At 45.0% G+C, this 16,038-nt stretch overlaps 1 protein-coding gene across 4 annotated transcripts in view; it reads left to right on the top strand.

Moving 5' to 3' along the window:
• The window catches only part of ccdc106a (coiled-coil domain containing 106a), an 18,320-nt gene extending 3,269 nt beyond the window's left edge, over window positions 1-15,051 (top strand). For all 4 annotated transcript variants that reach the window (XM_083760406.1, XM_083760404.1, XM_083760407.1 and 1 more), the window contains exons 5-8: window positions 108-164; window positions 373-642; window positions 8,629-8,796; window positions 10,343-15,051. In XM_083760406.1, the coding sequence (XP_083616532.1) occupies window positions 108-164; window positions 373-642; window positions 8,629-8,796; window positions 10,343-10,659 (812 nt within the window). In that variant the 3' untranslated portion in view covers window positions 10,660-15,051. The remainder of the gene's footprint in view (window positions 1-107; window positions 165-372; window positions 643-8,628; window positions 8,797-10,342) is intronic.
• The last annotated feature ends 987 nt before the right edge of the window (window positions 15,052-16,038 follow it).

Raw genomic sequence — 16,038 nt, 5'->3', positions numbered from 1 at the left:
GCTATATGTTCCTTGTTTTCTTTTTCTTTTCTTTTTTTAATTTGCCATGTTTATTTGTCTACTGTGAAGCACTTTGGTCAACTTGGTGTTGGATCTCTCTCCTGCAGGCTATGAGTCGAGGAGATTCAACTGGAGGGCGAGAAGAGGGGAAGATCGGCCAGCTGGTGAGTCATTTGTGTGCTTAATTGCACTGCATCCATCTGATCTCCCATTTCTGTTTCTTAGATTATGGTTGTCTGCTTGAGTACAGCTATACACCATTGCATATAGGATCTTCACCTCCTACACTGTGATGTGATGTGTGTATATAAACCAAAGGTCTCATGAAGGATATCAAAGTCTTCAACTTGAACTTGCCTTTCTCCATCACAGAGCAACAGAAGTCGGACATGCAGCAGCAGCATTTCCCCTCGCGCCAGTTCGTCCAGCGAAGGCCCGCTCCGGCAGCCATGGCGCCTCCCAAAAATCACGCCTCCGGCCCGATAGCCAGTCAGATTGCCTCTATGAACGCGTTCCAGGGCCTGTTGACGGGTCACGGCGGTACCGGCAGCACGGCCGGCGGCAGCACCAACAACAACAGCGGCGGCGGCAGCGCCAGGGCGGCCATGAATGACATGAGCAGACACAGCAACGCAGGCCCAGGTATGACCACTGGGTTGTATTACGTCGTATAGTATTGCTGCTGTGCTGTGACCCCCTGCATCTTTTTTTTCGTGATTCTGCAGAGGATGTGCGTTGTTTTTTTTTCATGTATGATCACTGATACACCCACCCACCGTTTTGACGGTATGCAACATACTAGCGTCATGGGGGTGTACTTGGTGTACATCAGAGCTGCCTCACACTACAGAAACAGGAGATAGGCTCCTGCCCCTATGGGCCTCATGGCTCGGCTGGGCCTCATGACATGGCTCGGCAAGGCTGACTTACTTACTTACTTACTTACTTAAACCTTGTTACTAAGAAGAAAACAAATCAATGCAATTTAAACCACTACGCATCTTTTTGAATGGTTTTCATTGGTTCTGGGGCACTACCTCTGGGGCAGCTACCTCTGAGCAGCTTTAAAAAGCGACCCACCTTTTATTATACGAGCCGCCTCAGAGCATTTCAAGTTAAAACCTGAGAGGGTGCTGCACTTATCAAGGTCACTTTTCATAAGCTTTTAGAATTTTATTGAGAGGATATGCCACATCTCATTTTAGAGGGGGTCCTATACATACAACGACAACATTACAGCAGTGCAAGTACACACAGTACTAAAGACACATAGGTGCAACATGACATACAGCACAAAGCAGGTGGAGCGAAATGCCTTCACGACGTACGACGTACGTCGCGACGTATATTTTTCCGTCGCAACGTATATTCGAGTACGTCCTGGCGTAAATATCAATTCGTCCCGGCAGAACGGACTCGTCGCGGCTATATCTACCCGTTTGCGACCTAGTAGTTTGACTATTCTTTTACGTCGCGACAGAACGGGACACGTCACGGCTATATCTACCCTTCTCGACGTAAAAGGTAATTCGTTGTGGCGTGTGTGGACTCGTCGCAACAGAACGGAACTCGTCGCGGCTATATCTACCCGTTTGCGACGTAATAGTTTGACTTTGTTATATGCCCGGTGCGCGGTGCCCTGCGCGGTGCCCTGCGCTGCCCTACGCCCACCGCGTGCACCTTGCCGGTCCGCCCTGCGCCCTGTGGCCTGGCACGTGTGCACGTGTGCCAGGCCACCGCGTGCACCTTGCCGGTCCGTGGAGCCCTTCGCCGTCCCCAGGCGACCCTGCGTTCCAGAGCTGTCACCCATGCCCACCGAAAATAGCAGATCTACCAGCTCCTCTCCTACATACGGGATGGCCCGACCCGCGTCTGTGGACCCCTGGGGGGGTGTGTGTGTGAGCGTCTGAGCTCCTATCTGTGTGCCTCCCCCCCCCCCCCACCCCATGTGGACCCTTGCAGGGGGGGGGGGGTCGGGGGGTCCCCCTATGCACTTTGTGTAGATGCTGCGTATCGCCTCATACTGAAAAAATTACTATTTTACGCACAGCGCAAGGCAATATGTGATTACGATCGTCCTTCTGGGGGGGGGGGGGGGGGGGGCTGGCCTACACAATAGATAACCTACCCTGGCCAACACAATAGATAACCTACAAGGACATATGAATTTAATTTATATACACGGCTATATTAATTTAGCCGATCATCAAAGCTCACCGCGCTCGTATAGCGCATTGACTGTCTGTCTGTCTGTCTGTCTGTCTGTCTGTCTGTCTGTCTGTCTGTCTGTCTGTCTGTCTGTCTGTCTGTCTGTCTGTCTGTCTGTCTGTCTGTCTGTCTGTCTGTGTCTCAATGACTTGCCTTAGGCGGATAATATAGACTACAAGTACTTTATTAAAGTAAAGTAAAAGAGTGAGTTCTCATTGCGTTCTCTGCGTCGTAGCGCATGCAGATAGGCAGATAGGGGGGGGGGGCAGTTCTATAGGCAAGGGCAGAAGGTTCCTATAACGACAGTGGGTGCGTGCCCACCTTAGAGTAGCCTATATATTTTAAGGCACCCGCCCCGCAACTTATTATTATTGGCTTATTATTTTGCCACCAGCGGAGTTGACGGTTGACGCCGTTGTCTAGTATAGACTATAGGCCTGTGCCAGGATGATTTTAAATAAATATGTCTCTGTCTCTGCGTCTCTAGAGCTATAACATATATACTGTAGCACACATCATGTGTGACACATGTGCACACACACACACACACACACACACACACACACACACACACACACACACACACACACACACACACACACACCGAGTACTAAGTATAAGTAGCATATAGGGTACGGCTCTAAAAACATTAAATACTGCGGGAGCATTACACTAAACAAAGTTGGATTTGTACATTGCAGAAACGTAACATAACGTAAGTGTTCTTATTATTGTCCGTCTGGGTTTTATAATGCAGTGTGAGTCCGCTCCGCGATAGCCGATCTGCAAGCTCACAACGCGTTGCGCTGATTGACAGTGCACGTGCAGCAGCTACTGTATAAAATTATATTTAAGTAGGCTACTTTTTTGTGTGACGTCTGTGTGTTATTGACTTCTTGTTCCTTAATGTGCAGGTTTATCAGAGCGATATAGTGCAGCTGTGAGTGAGTAGGCCTATAGCTGCTGCTGCTGCGTCCGTGCACCAATAGAGCGACCGCGGCAGCGGCACGTATGCTTGAAATATTAAATAAAAATATGTTGGGCTTCCGGGCGTCCGTTTCTGGACTGTACCAACGGGCTTAGGGCCGGACGGTCCCTTAACTCCACGGGCCCCTATATTTTAGGCCCGTGCAGGGCTCTAGTGTGTGTGTGTGTGTGTGTGTGTGTGTGTGTGTGTGTGTGTGTGTGTGTGTGTGTGTGTGTGTGTGTGTGTGTGTGTGTGTGTGTGTGTGTGTGTGTGTGTGTGTGTGTGTGTGTGTGTGTGTGTGTGTGTGTGTGTGTTAAATGTGGTCATTTAAATGTAGGCCTATTATATACACGCACCATACAAGCACCTATATTATATAATGTGTTATACAAATGGGCAATCAACATATAGCAGCACCCCCCACCAGCAGATGTATATAAACATGGAATTGCGCTATGATATTAAAATGGACTGAGCTGTGATTGTGCCGTACTGCGCCGGCCGGTGGCCACTGGCCTATTCTGCCAGTATAAATGCATTATCATGCCTGTTGGTGAAATATAAACATCTAAAATGGTTCAGTAATAATTAGCATAAGTTATTATTAACGAAAAACATCTAATACTATTTTAAATTGGTCTAATAAAGTTAGTAACTAATCAGAAGCAGCAACCATTTTGTTTCAAACAACTATAGACCAATAAAATAGTAGGCTAGTATTTATGTTTTTCGTTAATAATAATACATGCTAATTATTATTGAACGGTAAGTACGCTGGTATGTACGCTAAGGTACACTATAAGCTTGTAGATCTGTTTATTTTAGTCAGAATCTCGTGTGTGTATGTGTGTGTGTGTGTGTGTGTGTGTGTGTGTGTGTGTGTGTGTGTGTGTGTGTGTGTGTGTGTGTGTGTGTGTGTGTGTGTGTGTGTGTGTGTGTGTGCGCGCGCACACACATCACATGTGCACACATGTGTGCTATATGTTATAGCTCTAGAGACGCAGAGACAGACATATTTATTTAAAATCATCCTGTCTCGCACGGCATATAGAGCCAATGAACGGAGCATACACCCCCCCCCCCCCCTCTCTCTCTCTCTCTCTCTCTCAGCACACGCTGTGCTGTGATATCAATCAGACGCAAATGATCATTGAGTAACGTTAGCTCTGACTCGCACATTATGTGAGATCACATAAAAGGCCTTTAATATAGCCACAGATCATATAGGAATAGGCTTGGGCACTACCCTACCATCTCTCTATAGTGGGGCACCGACGATCTGCAAGCTCACAACGCGCTGCATGTGGACGCAACACTTGGAGCTTGTAGATGCGCACCACAGATCATACAGGGCGTGTGTTCCAGCTAACCCTATAGCATAACACACACACAAGCAACAGTATAGACATCTATTCATCATTATTTATTTCAAATCAAAATACAATGTAATGCTGCACCACTGTCATGAAGTTCGCACGCACACGCACACGCGACACACACACACACACACACACACACACACACACACACACACACACACACACACACACACACACACACACACACACACACACACACACACACACACACACACACACACACACACACACACACACACACGTTTGCTTTCATTCGCTGTATGATACATTAGGCGATATAGACCCGCTGCGGCCCAGCGATAATCAACCGCTGTCCGCTGCGATGCGTGAGCTTGTAGATCAGATGCCGACAGACAGACAGACAGACAGACAGACAGACAGACAGACAGACAGACAGACAGACAGACAGACAGACAGACAGACAGACAGACATGAAATGAAATGGTTCAATAATAACACACACGAGATTCTGACAGAATGCGGCGGCATGCTTAAAATAAACAGATCTACAAGCTTATAGTGTACCATAGCGTATACATACCAGCGTACTTACCGTTCAATAATAATTAGCATGCATTATTATTAACGAAAAACATAAATACTAGCCTACTATTTTATTGGTCTAGTTCAGTTGATTGAAACAAAAGTCATGGAATTCAATTGCCTACATTCAGTATAGGCCTGGTTTTGATATAATGATGCAGGGAGATTTTCTGAGCCAGTCCGTGCCATGTCATTTTTTCAGATTAATATTTAAATCTTTAGTTGGAAGAATGCAATAGCATATCATAAGTGTTGACCATAATGGGACGGTTGGAACCAAATGAACCCCCGACGGCCGGCGCTATTCAGCTATAAGGCCTATAAACGATATGGCCATACAAATATGGTTATGTGGTGGTCTGTGACATGTCTGCGTGCGTGCGTGCGTGAAAGAAAGACAGAATACGACGCAATGACATGTCAAATTGTCAATTGTAGATCAGCTGCTTGTTATTTAAGTAGGCTAATACTACTATTTTTATTTAATATTTCAAGCATACGTGCCGCTGCCGCGGTTGCTCTATTGGTGCACGGACGCAGCAGCAGCAGCTATAGGCCTACTCACTCACAGCTGCACTATATCGCTCTGATAAACCTGCACATTAAGGAACAAGAAGTCAATAACACACAGACGTCACACAAAAAAGTAGCCTACTTAAATATAATTTTATACAGTAGCTGCTGCACGTGCACTGTCAATCAGCGCAACGCGTTGTGAGCTTGCAGATCGGCTATCGCGGAGCGGACTCACACTGCATTATAAAACCCAGACGGACAATAATAAGAACACTTACGTTATGTTACGTTTCTGCAATGTACAAATCCAACTTTGTTTAGTGTAATGCTCCCGCAGTATTTAATGTTTTTAGAGCCGTACCCTATATGCTACTTATACTTAGTACTCGGTGTGTGTGTGTGTGTGTGTGTGTGTGTGTGTGTGTGTGTGTGTGTGTGTGTGTGTGTGTGTGTGTGTGTGTGTGTGTGTGCACATGTGTCACACATGATGTGTGCTACAGTATATATGTTATAGCTCTAGAGACGCAGAGACAGAGACATATTTATTTAAAATCATCCTGGCACAGGCCTATAGTCTATACTAGACAACGGCGTCAACCGTCAACTCCGCTGGTGGCAAAATAATAAGCCAATAATAATAAGTTGCGGGGCGGGTGCCTTAAAATATATAGGCTACTCTAAGGTGGGCACGCACCCACTGTCGTTATAGGAACCTTCTGCCCTTGCCTATAGAACTGCCCCCCCCCCCCTATCTGCCTATCTGCATGCGCTACGACGCAGAGAACGCAATGAGAACTCACTCTTTTACTTTACTTTAATAAAGTACTTGTAGTCTATATTATCCGCCTAAGGCAAGTCATTGAGACACAGACAGACAGACAGACAGACAGACAGACAGACAGACAGACAGACAGACAGACAGACAGACAGACAGACAGACAGACAGACAGTCAATGCGCTATACGAGCGCGGTGAGCTTTGATGATCGGCTAAATTAATATAGCCGTGTATATAAATTAAATTCATATGTCCTTGTAGGTTATCTATTGTGTTGGCCAGGGTAGGTTATCTACCCCCCCCAGAAGGACGATCGTAATCACATATTGCCTTGCGCTGTGCGTAAAATAGTAATTTTTTCAGTATGAGGCGATACGCAGCATCTACACAAAGTGCATAGGGGGACCCCCCGACCCCCCCCCCCTGCAAGGGTCCACATGGGGTGGGGGGGGGGGGGAGGCACACAGATAGGAGCTCAGACGCTCACACACACACCCCCCCAGGGGTCCACAGACGCGGGTCGGGCCATCCCGTATGTAGGAGAGGAGCTGGTAGATCTGCTATTTTCGGTGGGCATGGGTGACAGCTCTGGAACGCAGGGTCGCCTGGGGACGGCGAAGGGCTCCACGGACCGGCAAGGTGCACGCGGTGGCCTGGCACACGTGCACACGTGCCAGGCCACAGGGCGCAGGGCGGACCGGCAAGGTGCACGCGGTGGGCTTAGGGCAGCGCAGGGCACCGCGCAGGGCACCGGGCATATAACAAAGTCAAACTATTACGTCGCAAACGGGTAGATATAGCCGCGACGAGTTCCGTTCTGTTGCGACGAGTCCACACACGCCACAACGAATTACCTTTTACGTCGAGAAGGGTAGATATAGCCTTGACGTGTCCCGTTCTGTCGCGACGTAAAAGAATAGTCAAACTACTAGGTCGCAAACGGGTAGATATAGCCGCGACGAGTCCGTTCTGCCGGGACGAATTGATATTTACGCCAGGACGTACTCGAATATACGTTGCGACGGAAAAATATACGTCGCGACGTACATCGTACGTCGTGAAGGCATTTCGCTGTCTCTCGCACAAAGACACAGGACATACAGTACACATACAGGTACAGTTAGCTTGCTCCCCTTCAACCGGGGGTGGTTGAAGGAAGGAAATAATGGAGAAAAGAGTACTATAGTGATAATGTACTATAGTGATGATGTGTCAAAGTTAGAGGTAAACATGTGTGCAAGCAGTATTAGAAGCATGAACACAGGTTGTTTGGAGATGTGAATAATACAGGGAAGTCCTGAAAGAGAGGTAATTGAAAGCGGAAGAAGATTGTTCCAGTGGAGCATTACTGACCCATCGCAGTAGACGAGTCAGACTTAATGGAAGTCAATGAGGTTCTGATCAGGCTGAAAACATACCCACATTTATAATGAGTACTTTTACTTTGGCTACTTTAAGTGTATTTTTGATGGCAATTAGTTTTTTTACCTTTAACCAAGTACATTATTTTACTTGTCTTTTTTTCTTTTTTTTTTCTTTCAATAAAGGAGAGATTACACCAATATGGAATAAGCAAATGTTTATTGGAAAGATTTTGGCAGCAGTTTAGCAAGGAGAGATTTGGCAGCAGTTTAGCAAAATGGCAAAGGCAAAATTATGGCAGAGCATTATTTTGGCGATTAGACTCCAATTGCATTTATTGAATAAGATTAGCTTTTAATAGGGAGAACCCCCCATTGGAGCATTGGAGTCTAGACGCTGGTGGTGGCAGCTGAGCAGATGAACCTCCTTCCTTCTCAACACTAGATGGAAAGGTGGAGTTGGGGATGGAGGTGGGTTGATTGTTGCAGACTGAAAGGAGAATGGAGAAGTGTCAGAGGCAGAGATATTTAAAGGCGGAGTCAAATCACCTGATTGGCTGCTGCAAATTGCTAGGATTTGAGAACAGATAATGATGAGCCACGATAGTGCTGAACGCGTTGGTTAAGATCTTCCTTATTGAACCTACGCTAAAAGCTACATATATTCTCTACATTGCAGTATTGATACTTAATTGCAAAATTCGAGCACTATCTCCACCAACCGGAGCCACGGCGTTCCGCATGTGGGATGCCAAGAAGATCCTCGCGATTAGATCTTTCAGGCGTTTTCCTCCCTCTCAGTGTCGCTGGAGTCAGTGGACACACTACAGCCTATAAAGCCTGATTTGTACTCTGTCGCTCTCTCTTATCTCTCCAGATCCTCTGTCACTGCTGGGAGAATCCGACGAGTACCTGGACCACGACAACTATCTGGAGGAGGAGGGGATCGTTTCAGGGGAGGAAGTGATGTCGGACGCCATCAACAACAACCAGCACCCGCTAAAGCGGAGGCGGATCTTCCAGGTCCGCAGGGAGCGACAACGAGGTGTGTGTGTGTGTGTGTGTTTGACCAACTATTTTATACTATAGTATTGCATTTTTTCAACCCATCCTCTTCACAGTTTGTTAACCCATTTCGACCGAGACCGATTCTACAAAATGTCTTCTAAGGTGCTATTTACATGAGGATGGTGTTCATATAAAACGGCAAAATAAAGTATCGTTTGCTGCTGTCATTTAGACGAGAACCGTGTTCTCAGGAGGTGAAAACGCAACAAAGTGAAACCACCTCCCAGAGTGGAAATCTTTGAGAACGCCGTTTCCTATGGTCACCATGTAAACAGGCAAAACGGTGGATCCGCAAAACTTGTGACATCATGGCTTACGTCAGCTCGGCTCGCCCCGTGTCCTACGTTTTTACTTGGTGTCATAGGCATGCGTCAGTTGCTAGGGGAAATGAACAACAACAACCATGTCGGATAGTCCGGTTTGCTGGAGGTGTGATGAGGACCACGGTACACTTATTATTCATGTATTGTTTGATTGTTTATTGTATTAGTATACATATAATACGGTTGATGATGCGGTTACTAGGGTTACTAAGGGTTATTTACGCAACGTTTGTTTACTTCCTGTGTAGTAGAACGGAAGTAGTTCTACGCATGCGTGACTTATGTCTATGGTTTATATAAGCACTGCGTCACACGGACCCCACAAGGACACGCGCCACCTAGCGACCTGGCATATATATGCATGCACTTTGTAGCGTGTTCATTCAAGTGTGCGTTCTCGTGTAAATGGTCCAAAAAAATGAGAACGCAACGGGACTTTGACGTGTTATATGGAGATGGTTGCCGTCTAAAAGAGGCCTAAATCTTGACAGTTTTCTGGAAAACCCTATGTTTCTATGTCGGTGGTGCTCAAACCTTTTCATGTCAAGGAATATCTGTATTCGGCCTCTGAACCCCATCTGAAAATATGTTGTTCCAGGGACCCCCCCAGGAGCAAAGATTTTAGTTAAAAAACGTTTGCTCTGAAAGAATACAGTATATATTCCAAATTTGCATTTTTCAATAGCAGACCTTGTAGATCTGCTATTTTTCAATAGCTAAAGTATAACATAAATACAGAATGGATTAAATAGAGTATGTTAGCGCTTTCATTCAGTATGAGTAATAACATTAACTCTGTGATACCTTAAAATAATACATTTTGTGTCATATTCTATATAGCTATTATATACTGTATATACAGCAACATGTTTTTCAGAAAATTCTTAGGATTAACAATAGTGGTTCAGAAGAGTGGTTCTCAAAAATAGGCCTACAAGCTCACAGCGCGTAACTATTTCTGGGAGAGAAAAAAAATCTTGAAAGCGTTATTTTAACACACAAATATTCTCTTCTGAGGGGTCCCTGGCACAAACATTTTCACATGGTGGCCAAATACATATCATTTCTGGGGCCCTTGGCACGAAAAAGTTTGAGAACTACTAATTTGGAAGGCATTTGTAGAGTCTGGGTTAACACTTTCCAGTGTGTCCATTAACAATCCTTTGCTCACCTCTCACTCTCGCCCCCACCCGCCCGCAGTGAAAGACGCCGCGGGAGTGCTGTTCCGCTACAAGAAGATCCTGCTGACCTACCAGCGGCTGAAGAACATGTCCAAGGCCTTCCAGCTCCACGGCGTGGACCGCAACACCGTGGCCTCCACCACGCCCATCGCCGAGCTGCTGCTCGTGGCGCCGGAGAAGGTGGCCGAGGTGGGCGAGTTCGACCCGTCCAAGGAGAAGCTGCTGGACTACGCCCGGCGCTGCTACATGGCGCTGGACGAGGAGACGCTCAGCCGGGTGCAGGCCCTCAAGAAGAACAACCTGCTGCTGCCCATCTCCTACAGGTTCAGACACTGAGAGGCACGGGGGAGAGAGTGGTGGACGGGTGGGGGGGCATGCGTTAGTCCGACATAACAATAGTCAACACACGTGGCCGGTTAAGACACATACGTGGCCGGTTAAGACACATACGTGGCCGGTTAAGACACAGACTCACCTGTGGCTCTGACTGACATAGATGTGTCTCGTTAAGACACACACGTGGCCGGTTAAGACTCACCCGTGGCTCTGACATACGTGGCCCGGTTAAGACTCGCTGCACTTTTTGGTTTTGGGGGGGTTGTGTGTCGGACTATTGCGTGTCGGACCAAAGATATTCACCCTGGACGGGTATACTCTCTCCTTCTCCGGAAGACGATATAGGACGGTCCGGTTGGGTAAGTGCAGGAGCAATCGGGTGCACGGTTGATTCGGCTGCAGTGGGCCAGCTCGACTGCTGAAGCATGGCGGTGGCATCTCAGGGGACACGCGGTCATGGACTTTTTTTTTTGCGCCGTCACAGTGTCCCCCGGATTCAGCTGTGTATACTGTGGTAAAGACTTTTTGTTAGTTTATGTCACCTCTTTTAGTGTCAATATGCTACACTGGTCCTCACCTTCTCGACTCACCTATAGCCATTTATAATAGCGGTCAAAGTCCAAGTATGTGAGAGGGGCCTGCTGCAGCCAGAAAAGGGATGAGAAAATCTGTTCCGTTTTCCCTTAAAAATACTTGTATGTCTTGTATGATTCACAGCAGACATCTGCCAGCCGTCACCCAGCCGTCACCCACTGGTGAAAAGACACTTTGCATCTTAGTTACCCAAGCCGATTCAAAGGCAAGAGTGGTTGATGGTTATTATTACGATACAGAAACAATGAATAACATATATTCCCCACAGAAGAAAAAAGACAATGTCCGGCCGCACATGATATGTTTTCTTTATTACTGATACAGATAAATAATATAATAACAGACAGACTGTTCCTACAGTATGCTGATCCTGGGTTTGAATGGATGCAGTTCAATTACCTGGAAATCTTTTTCAATAATGGATTCTGGCACAAAAGATTCAAAATCAATTCAACTTTTTTCTTTTTTTTTCCTTTTTTTCGTTTGCTCGTGTTACAATCATATTTCAAAAACATTTCAAAAATGTTGAAATTCAAATGTTTACCTTCCACTACACAGAACATGTGTGTTTAAGCAGTGTGGCTACATTTCAACAATGCCTTAATACTGTCATCTTGTGATTTGCCTCATGTGAGGTGTGACAGTCCAGTCAAGGGGTCACTTTATTAACACTAACCGCCCACTAGTAATTTATTACATTCTCCTTGCCTTCCCGTTTCTCCTGGTTTTAATGAGCCAGAAGACATAAAGGGAAGGACATGTGTGTCATTGAAAACTGAAAAAAGTAGTCTAGTAGTTGCATCAGAATGGAACCGAGTACAGTACAAGTCCCTACCTACAGTAATCAGTTATAGTTATACCACCACAATGTTTGACAGGATACAAGGATAGGTGGCACTGTGCACTAGGGACATCTGGGCACCTCAATGTAAAATGTGCATGTTTTGTCCAAAATGTTTAAAAAAAAACTATATTTGAAAAATGGTAATGTAAAGAGTACCGGTATACATAACATGATGTGAACATGCAAGGCATGTTCTGATCATGTACTGTATACTTTACTTAAAAAACATTTTCCAAATATATATATTTTTTTAACATTTGGGGAAAAATAGCCAATTTAACACTGATCTGCCCACTGATCTGTCCACCTACCCTGTTACCATTTTACCAACATTTTGGTTTGTTTGTTTTTTGTCACTTGTAACATGTGCTGAGTTCATGTGTAGCATCTGGTTTATCTACAGTAGAGACAACTGTAAGGACAGGATATTTTGTTCTGCGTGACACAATGTAACACCTGCTGTATAATACAGTACATGGCCTGTTCGTTCGTGTAGGGCAGGGTTCCCCAATTAATTTTCCTTAAGGGCCATATTTTGACTAGGGTACCAGGCTGGGGGCCGAGTCCGCACGCGCAAGGTCGAGGTCTTGCCCTGATTTTTTTTTTTTAAAGGATGCCCAGTTTCACATGCATAGGCTACTGCCCCCCATTTGATGCCATTTATATCTGGGACACCCTCTCTCTTTTTTAAAATTCTTCCAGGGGCCACAAGGGGGCGCTCCGCGGGCCGCAAATGGCCGCAATTAACCCTGGTGTAGGGCTACACATGTACGCAATTTGGACATCAGCCAAGGAGTGGTATCATCGTCCAGTTCCATCAGGCCGCTGACTTGAAGACTGGGCATGATTCATTCATCGATGATGTGTTCAACAGCCTGTGGTTTTATACACATTCACAGAGGTCAGTGGCAGACTGACTCCAATCACGTGACAGGTATAGCTACTCCAGAGCGAAGTCTGTTGAGGTTGACCCAGGCATTCTGTGGCAAGTCGCACCCGGGACGGTTGGTTGAAGGAGAGTTCCTCGACATGGATGTGGATTTGGACCTAGGGTCCATCTGGGCACCTCTACAATGGTCTGCTACTATTTACTATGCTGTTTTGTATACCACCACGTTCTAATATTCACTTTTGCGTGAAGAAATATTGAATTTAATCACACAACACTATAACGTTCCAGTGATCTTCCCAGTGAGACTGAGTGATTGCGATGATCTGCACTAGGGAAAATCAAGTCAGCTCGACAGTTGATTGAACTAATCAATTGATTATGAAAAACATAATATAACTAATATAACTAATTAAATGCAATTGATGGGCAAATGCTTATAGGCAAAAGGTTTCAAATATGTTTTTCTTTTAAATTGAAAATAGCAGACCTACAAGCTCTGCTTGTAGATCAGCTATTTACACTATTTCTGCTCAACGCCATTGTGCGACGAAGTATAATTTAACGCTTTGATGGTTAATCGATTTGTTGATATATAGAAAAATAATAATCGATAAGATTGATAGTTGCAGCCCTAGTTTGTGCACATGGAATGGTCTTTTTCTGCTTCACAACACCTTATTACAAATGCATGTGAAATGAGCCATTTCGATGGTATGTAGTTTATAGAGGTCTCGCTGAAAACCCATAATTATTTTCAGTGCAGCCGTAATGTATAGTGTTTACTGTATAACTGTACAGTGAAATGATTTGTTTAAGCTGATATGGTGAAGTTGGAAAAGTAACATTAACTGACTCCCTTTTAACCACATAAACCAGGAGTCAACAAGGGGTCCGGGACCCCTAGGGGTCCTCAGAGTTACTACAGGGGGGACCACCAAATCTTGTGATAGGATATTTTTTTTGCATTAACTACTTGAACCTTATAGCGTCCCTTTTCTGAGGAGAACTTTAGTCAAAGGCGTTGTGAGATTGTAGATTGGCTAACTTCGGCAAAGAGATACGTAGCTAGGTATTAAGTGTAGTTTAGGTGGTTAAATCTGTCTGAAAAAACATGAATCCAACACAATGCTTGACAGTTGCAGCTGAAGCTATCTATTAAACCAAGGAAAAAGTGTAATCTGCAAATGCAACACATTTTTATACAATATGTGTATAGTGCTGGGTCCCTGCTTCATCTCTCTCAGATATTTAAGAGGTCCTTGGCCTGAAAAACGTGGAGGGCCCCTGACTTAAACCTACTTACTTTGTTGACCGCGGAGTCCCCCAGGGGTCTAGACTATAGGGCCCCTCTTTTTCTCCCTCTGCACCAGATCTCTTTACCAAAATGTTTTCGCTGAATGTTTGCTCCTAGAATAGGGACAGCTTATATACTCCTTATAGGGTTCACGTGGTTAAGATTGTCTTGTCAAAAGTCAAAACTCACTTCAGCGCTTGCCTGGGCAGCATTCCATTTCGTGTTTTTATCATCCGGTCAGGAGCGGATGGTAACTTCCGTCATGTTGTAGTCAATGATTTGTAGTCATCTGGCAGGAAACCACAAGGCGGAATCAGTACTATGAATGGGTACTTTCTTATTTCCGCCTTGTGGTTACCATCCGCTCCAGACCGGTTCACATGGCGATTTTGGAACACAGACCAGGTTTTCCTCCGAGGTGGAAAGCCTGGTGACGCGAGGTTACTTCAGCAGGGCTCCTATCTGTGGAACTCAACATGTCTTTTCTATTATGTTCAATACGGGTCACTTTATAGTTGGACTTAAAAAGGAACCAATCAATCAATGTAATGTTAGGGTGCACTTCGACTTTTGTAAAAATTGATTCGCCATGAATTTGCAGAATCAAATCATTGTTGTATATTGTTTTTAAAGTATCTGTTTGTTTCCTGTTGTATCTCCCTTATGTTGTTATTATGAATGACATAGCCAACATACTGGAGTGAAAGTCTCACTAAAATAAAATAAAAACAATAACCATGTATTGCTGATTATGCATCATCAGCTTCACTGTTACCCACGGTTGGGTGGCTCAAAGAAATGTTGGTGTGGGGAGAAGGCTAGTCTGGAGCTTTCTGGTGGAGCTGTTGCTCATGCCCCCCCGCGACCCGACTACGGATAAGCGGTTGAAGATGGATATAAAGTGCAGTTCTATGGCTTTGCATACACCCAATATTAATGGAATAGATTATGACCATATACTATAACTATTGTTACAATTATTAAGAGACCAAGAAGTCACAAAGTGACTTTGGTCACTTATTTTTTTGTGTTTTTTTTCTTTCTCCTTATTCTTCTTCCACCAAAAATAGCAGTTCTGACTGAACTGTGCAGTCGGTTTTCGCAAAACGCGGGAATCTGGTAGAGGGCCATGCCAAACGGCGACTATGCGAAGCCCATGACCATTGGCCAAAGAGTAGCGCTATAGCACTCAATTGAAAATGCAAACTTTGAACGTGCATAGCTCATGAACCGTTTGATTGTTGGCAATGACACTTTGATACACATGTGTCTTCTCATGCCGGACAACTTTTGTGTTCTGACTTTTGACCTGACCTTTAGATCACCCGCCATTTTGAATGATATGAAAAACAGTTCAAATGTATCTCCTCCCAGGATCTTTGATCAAATGCACAAAAACATCTACACGTGAACTTTGGACTTTAATCCAAAATGAATGATTTGCATTAAACGTCCTACACACAATCTATGGACCATTAGCTGAAATCCCGGTTGAAGAAGTTTGTACGTGAAAACATGAACATCGAACACACTGTAGAAATGGATAATGACATGCCCAAAATGAGAACACACCAACCAAAACACTGAATGATGTTACTGTTTACAATGAAACAACTGGACTCTGTCCAGATAGGTCAGTTAGTTGAGCTCTCGCCTTTGAACCACAAGGTTGTGTGTTCAAATCTGGGTAATGACAACTCAGCCCGTGAGTCTTATTTGTGCATATTGTTCTTATTGCGTATTGTCTTCTTTCTT

This window comes from Protomyctophum parallelum (genome assembly GCF_964188405.1).
Source record: "Protomyctophum parallelum genome assembly, chromosome: 3".
NCBI classification, from domain to species: Eukaryota; Metazoa; Chordata; class Actinopteri; order Myctophiformes; family Myctophidae; genus Protomyctophum; species Protomyctophum parallelum.
Note: the sequence above shows the minus strand (reverse complement) of the source record. Positions and strands in the feature narration are given on the sequence as shown.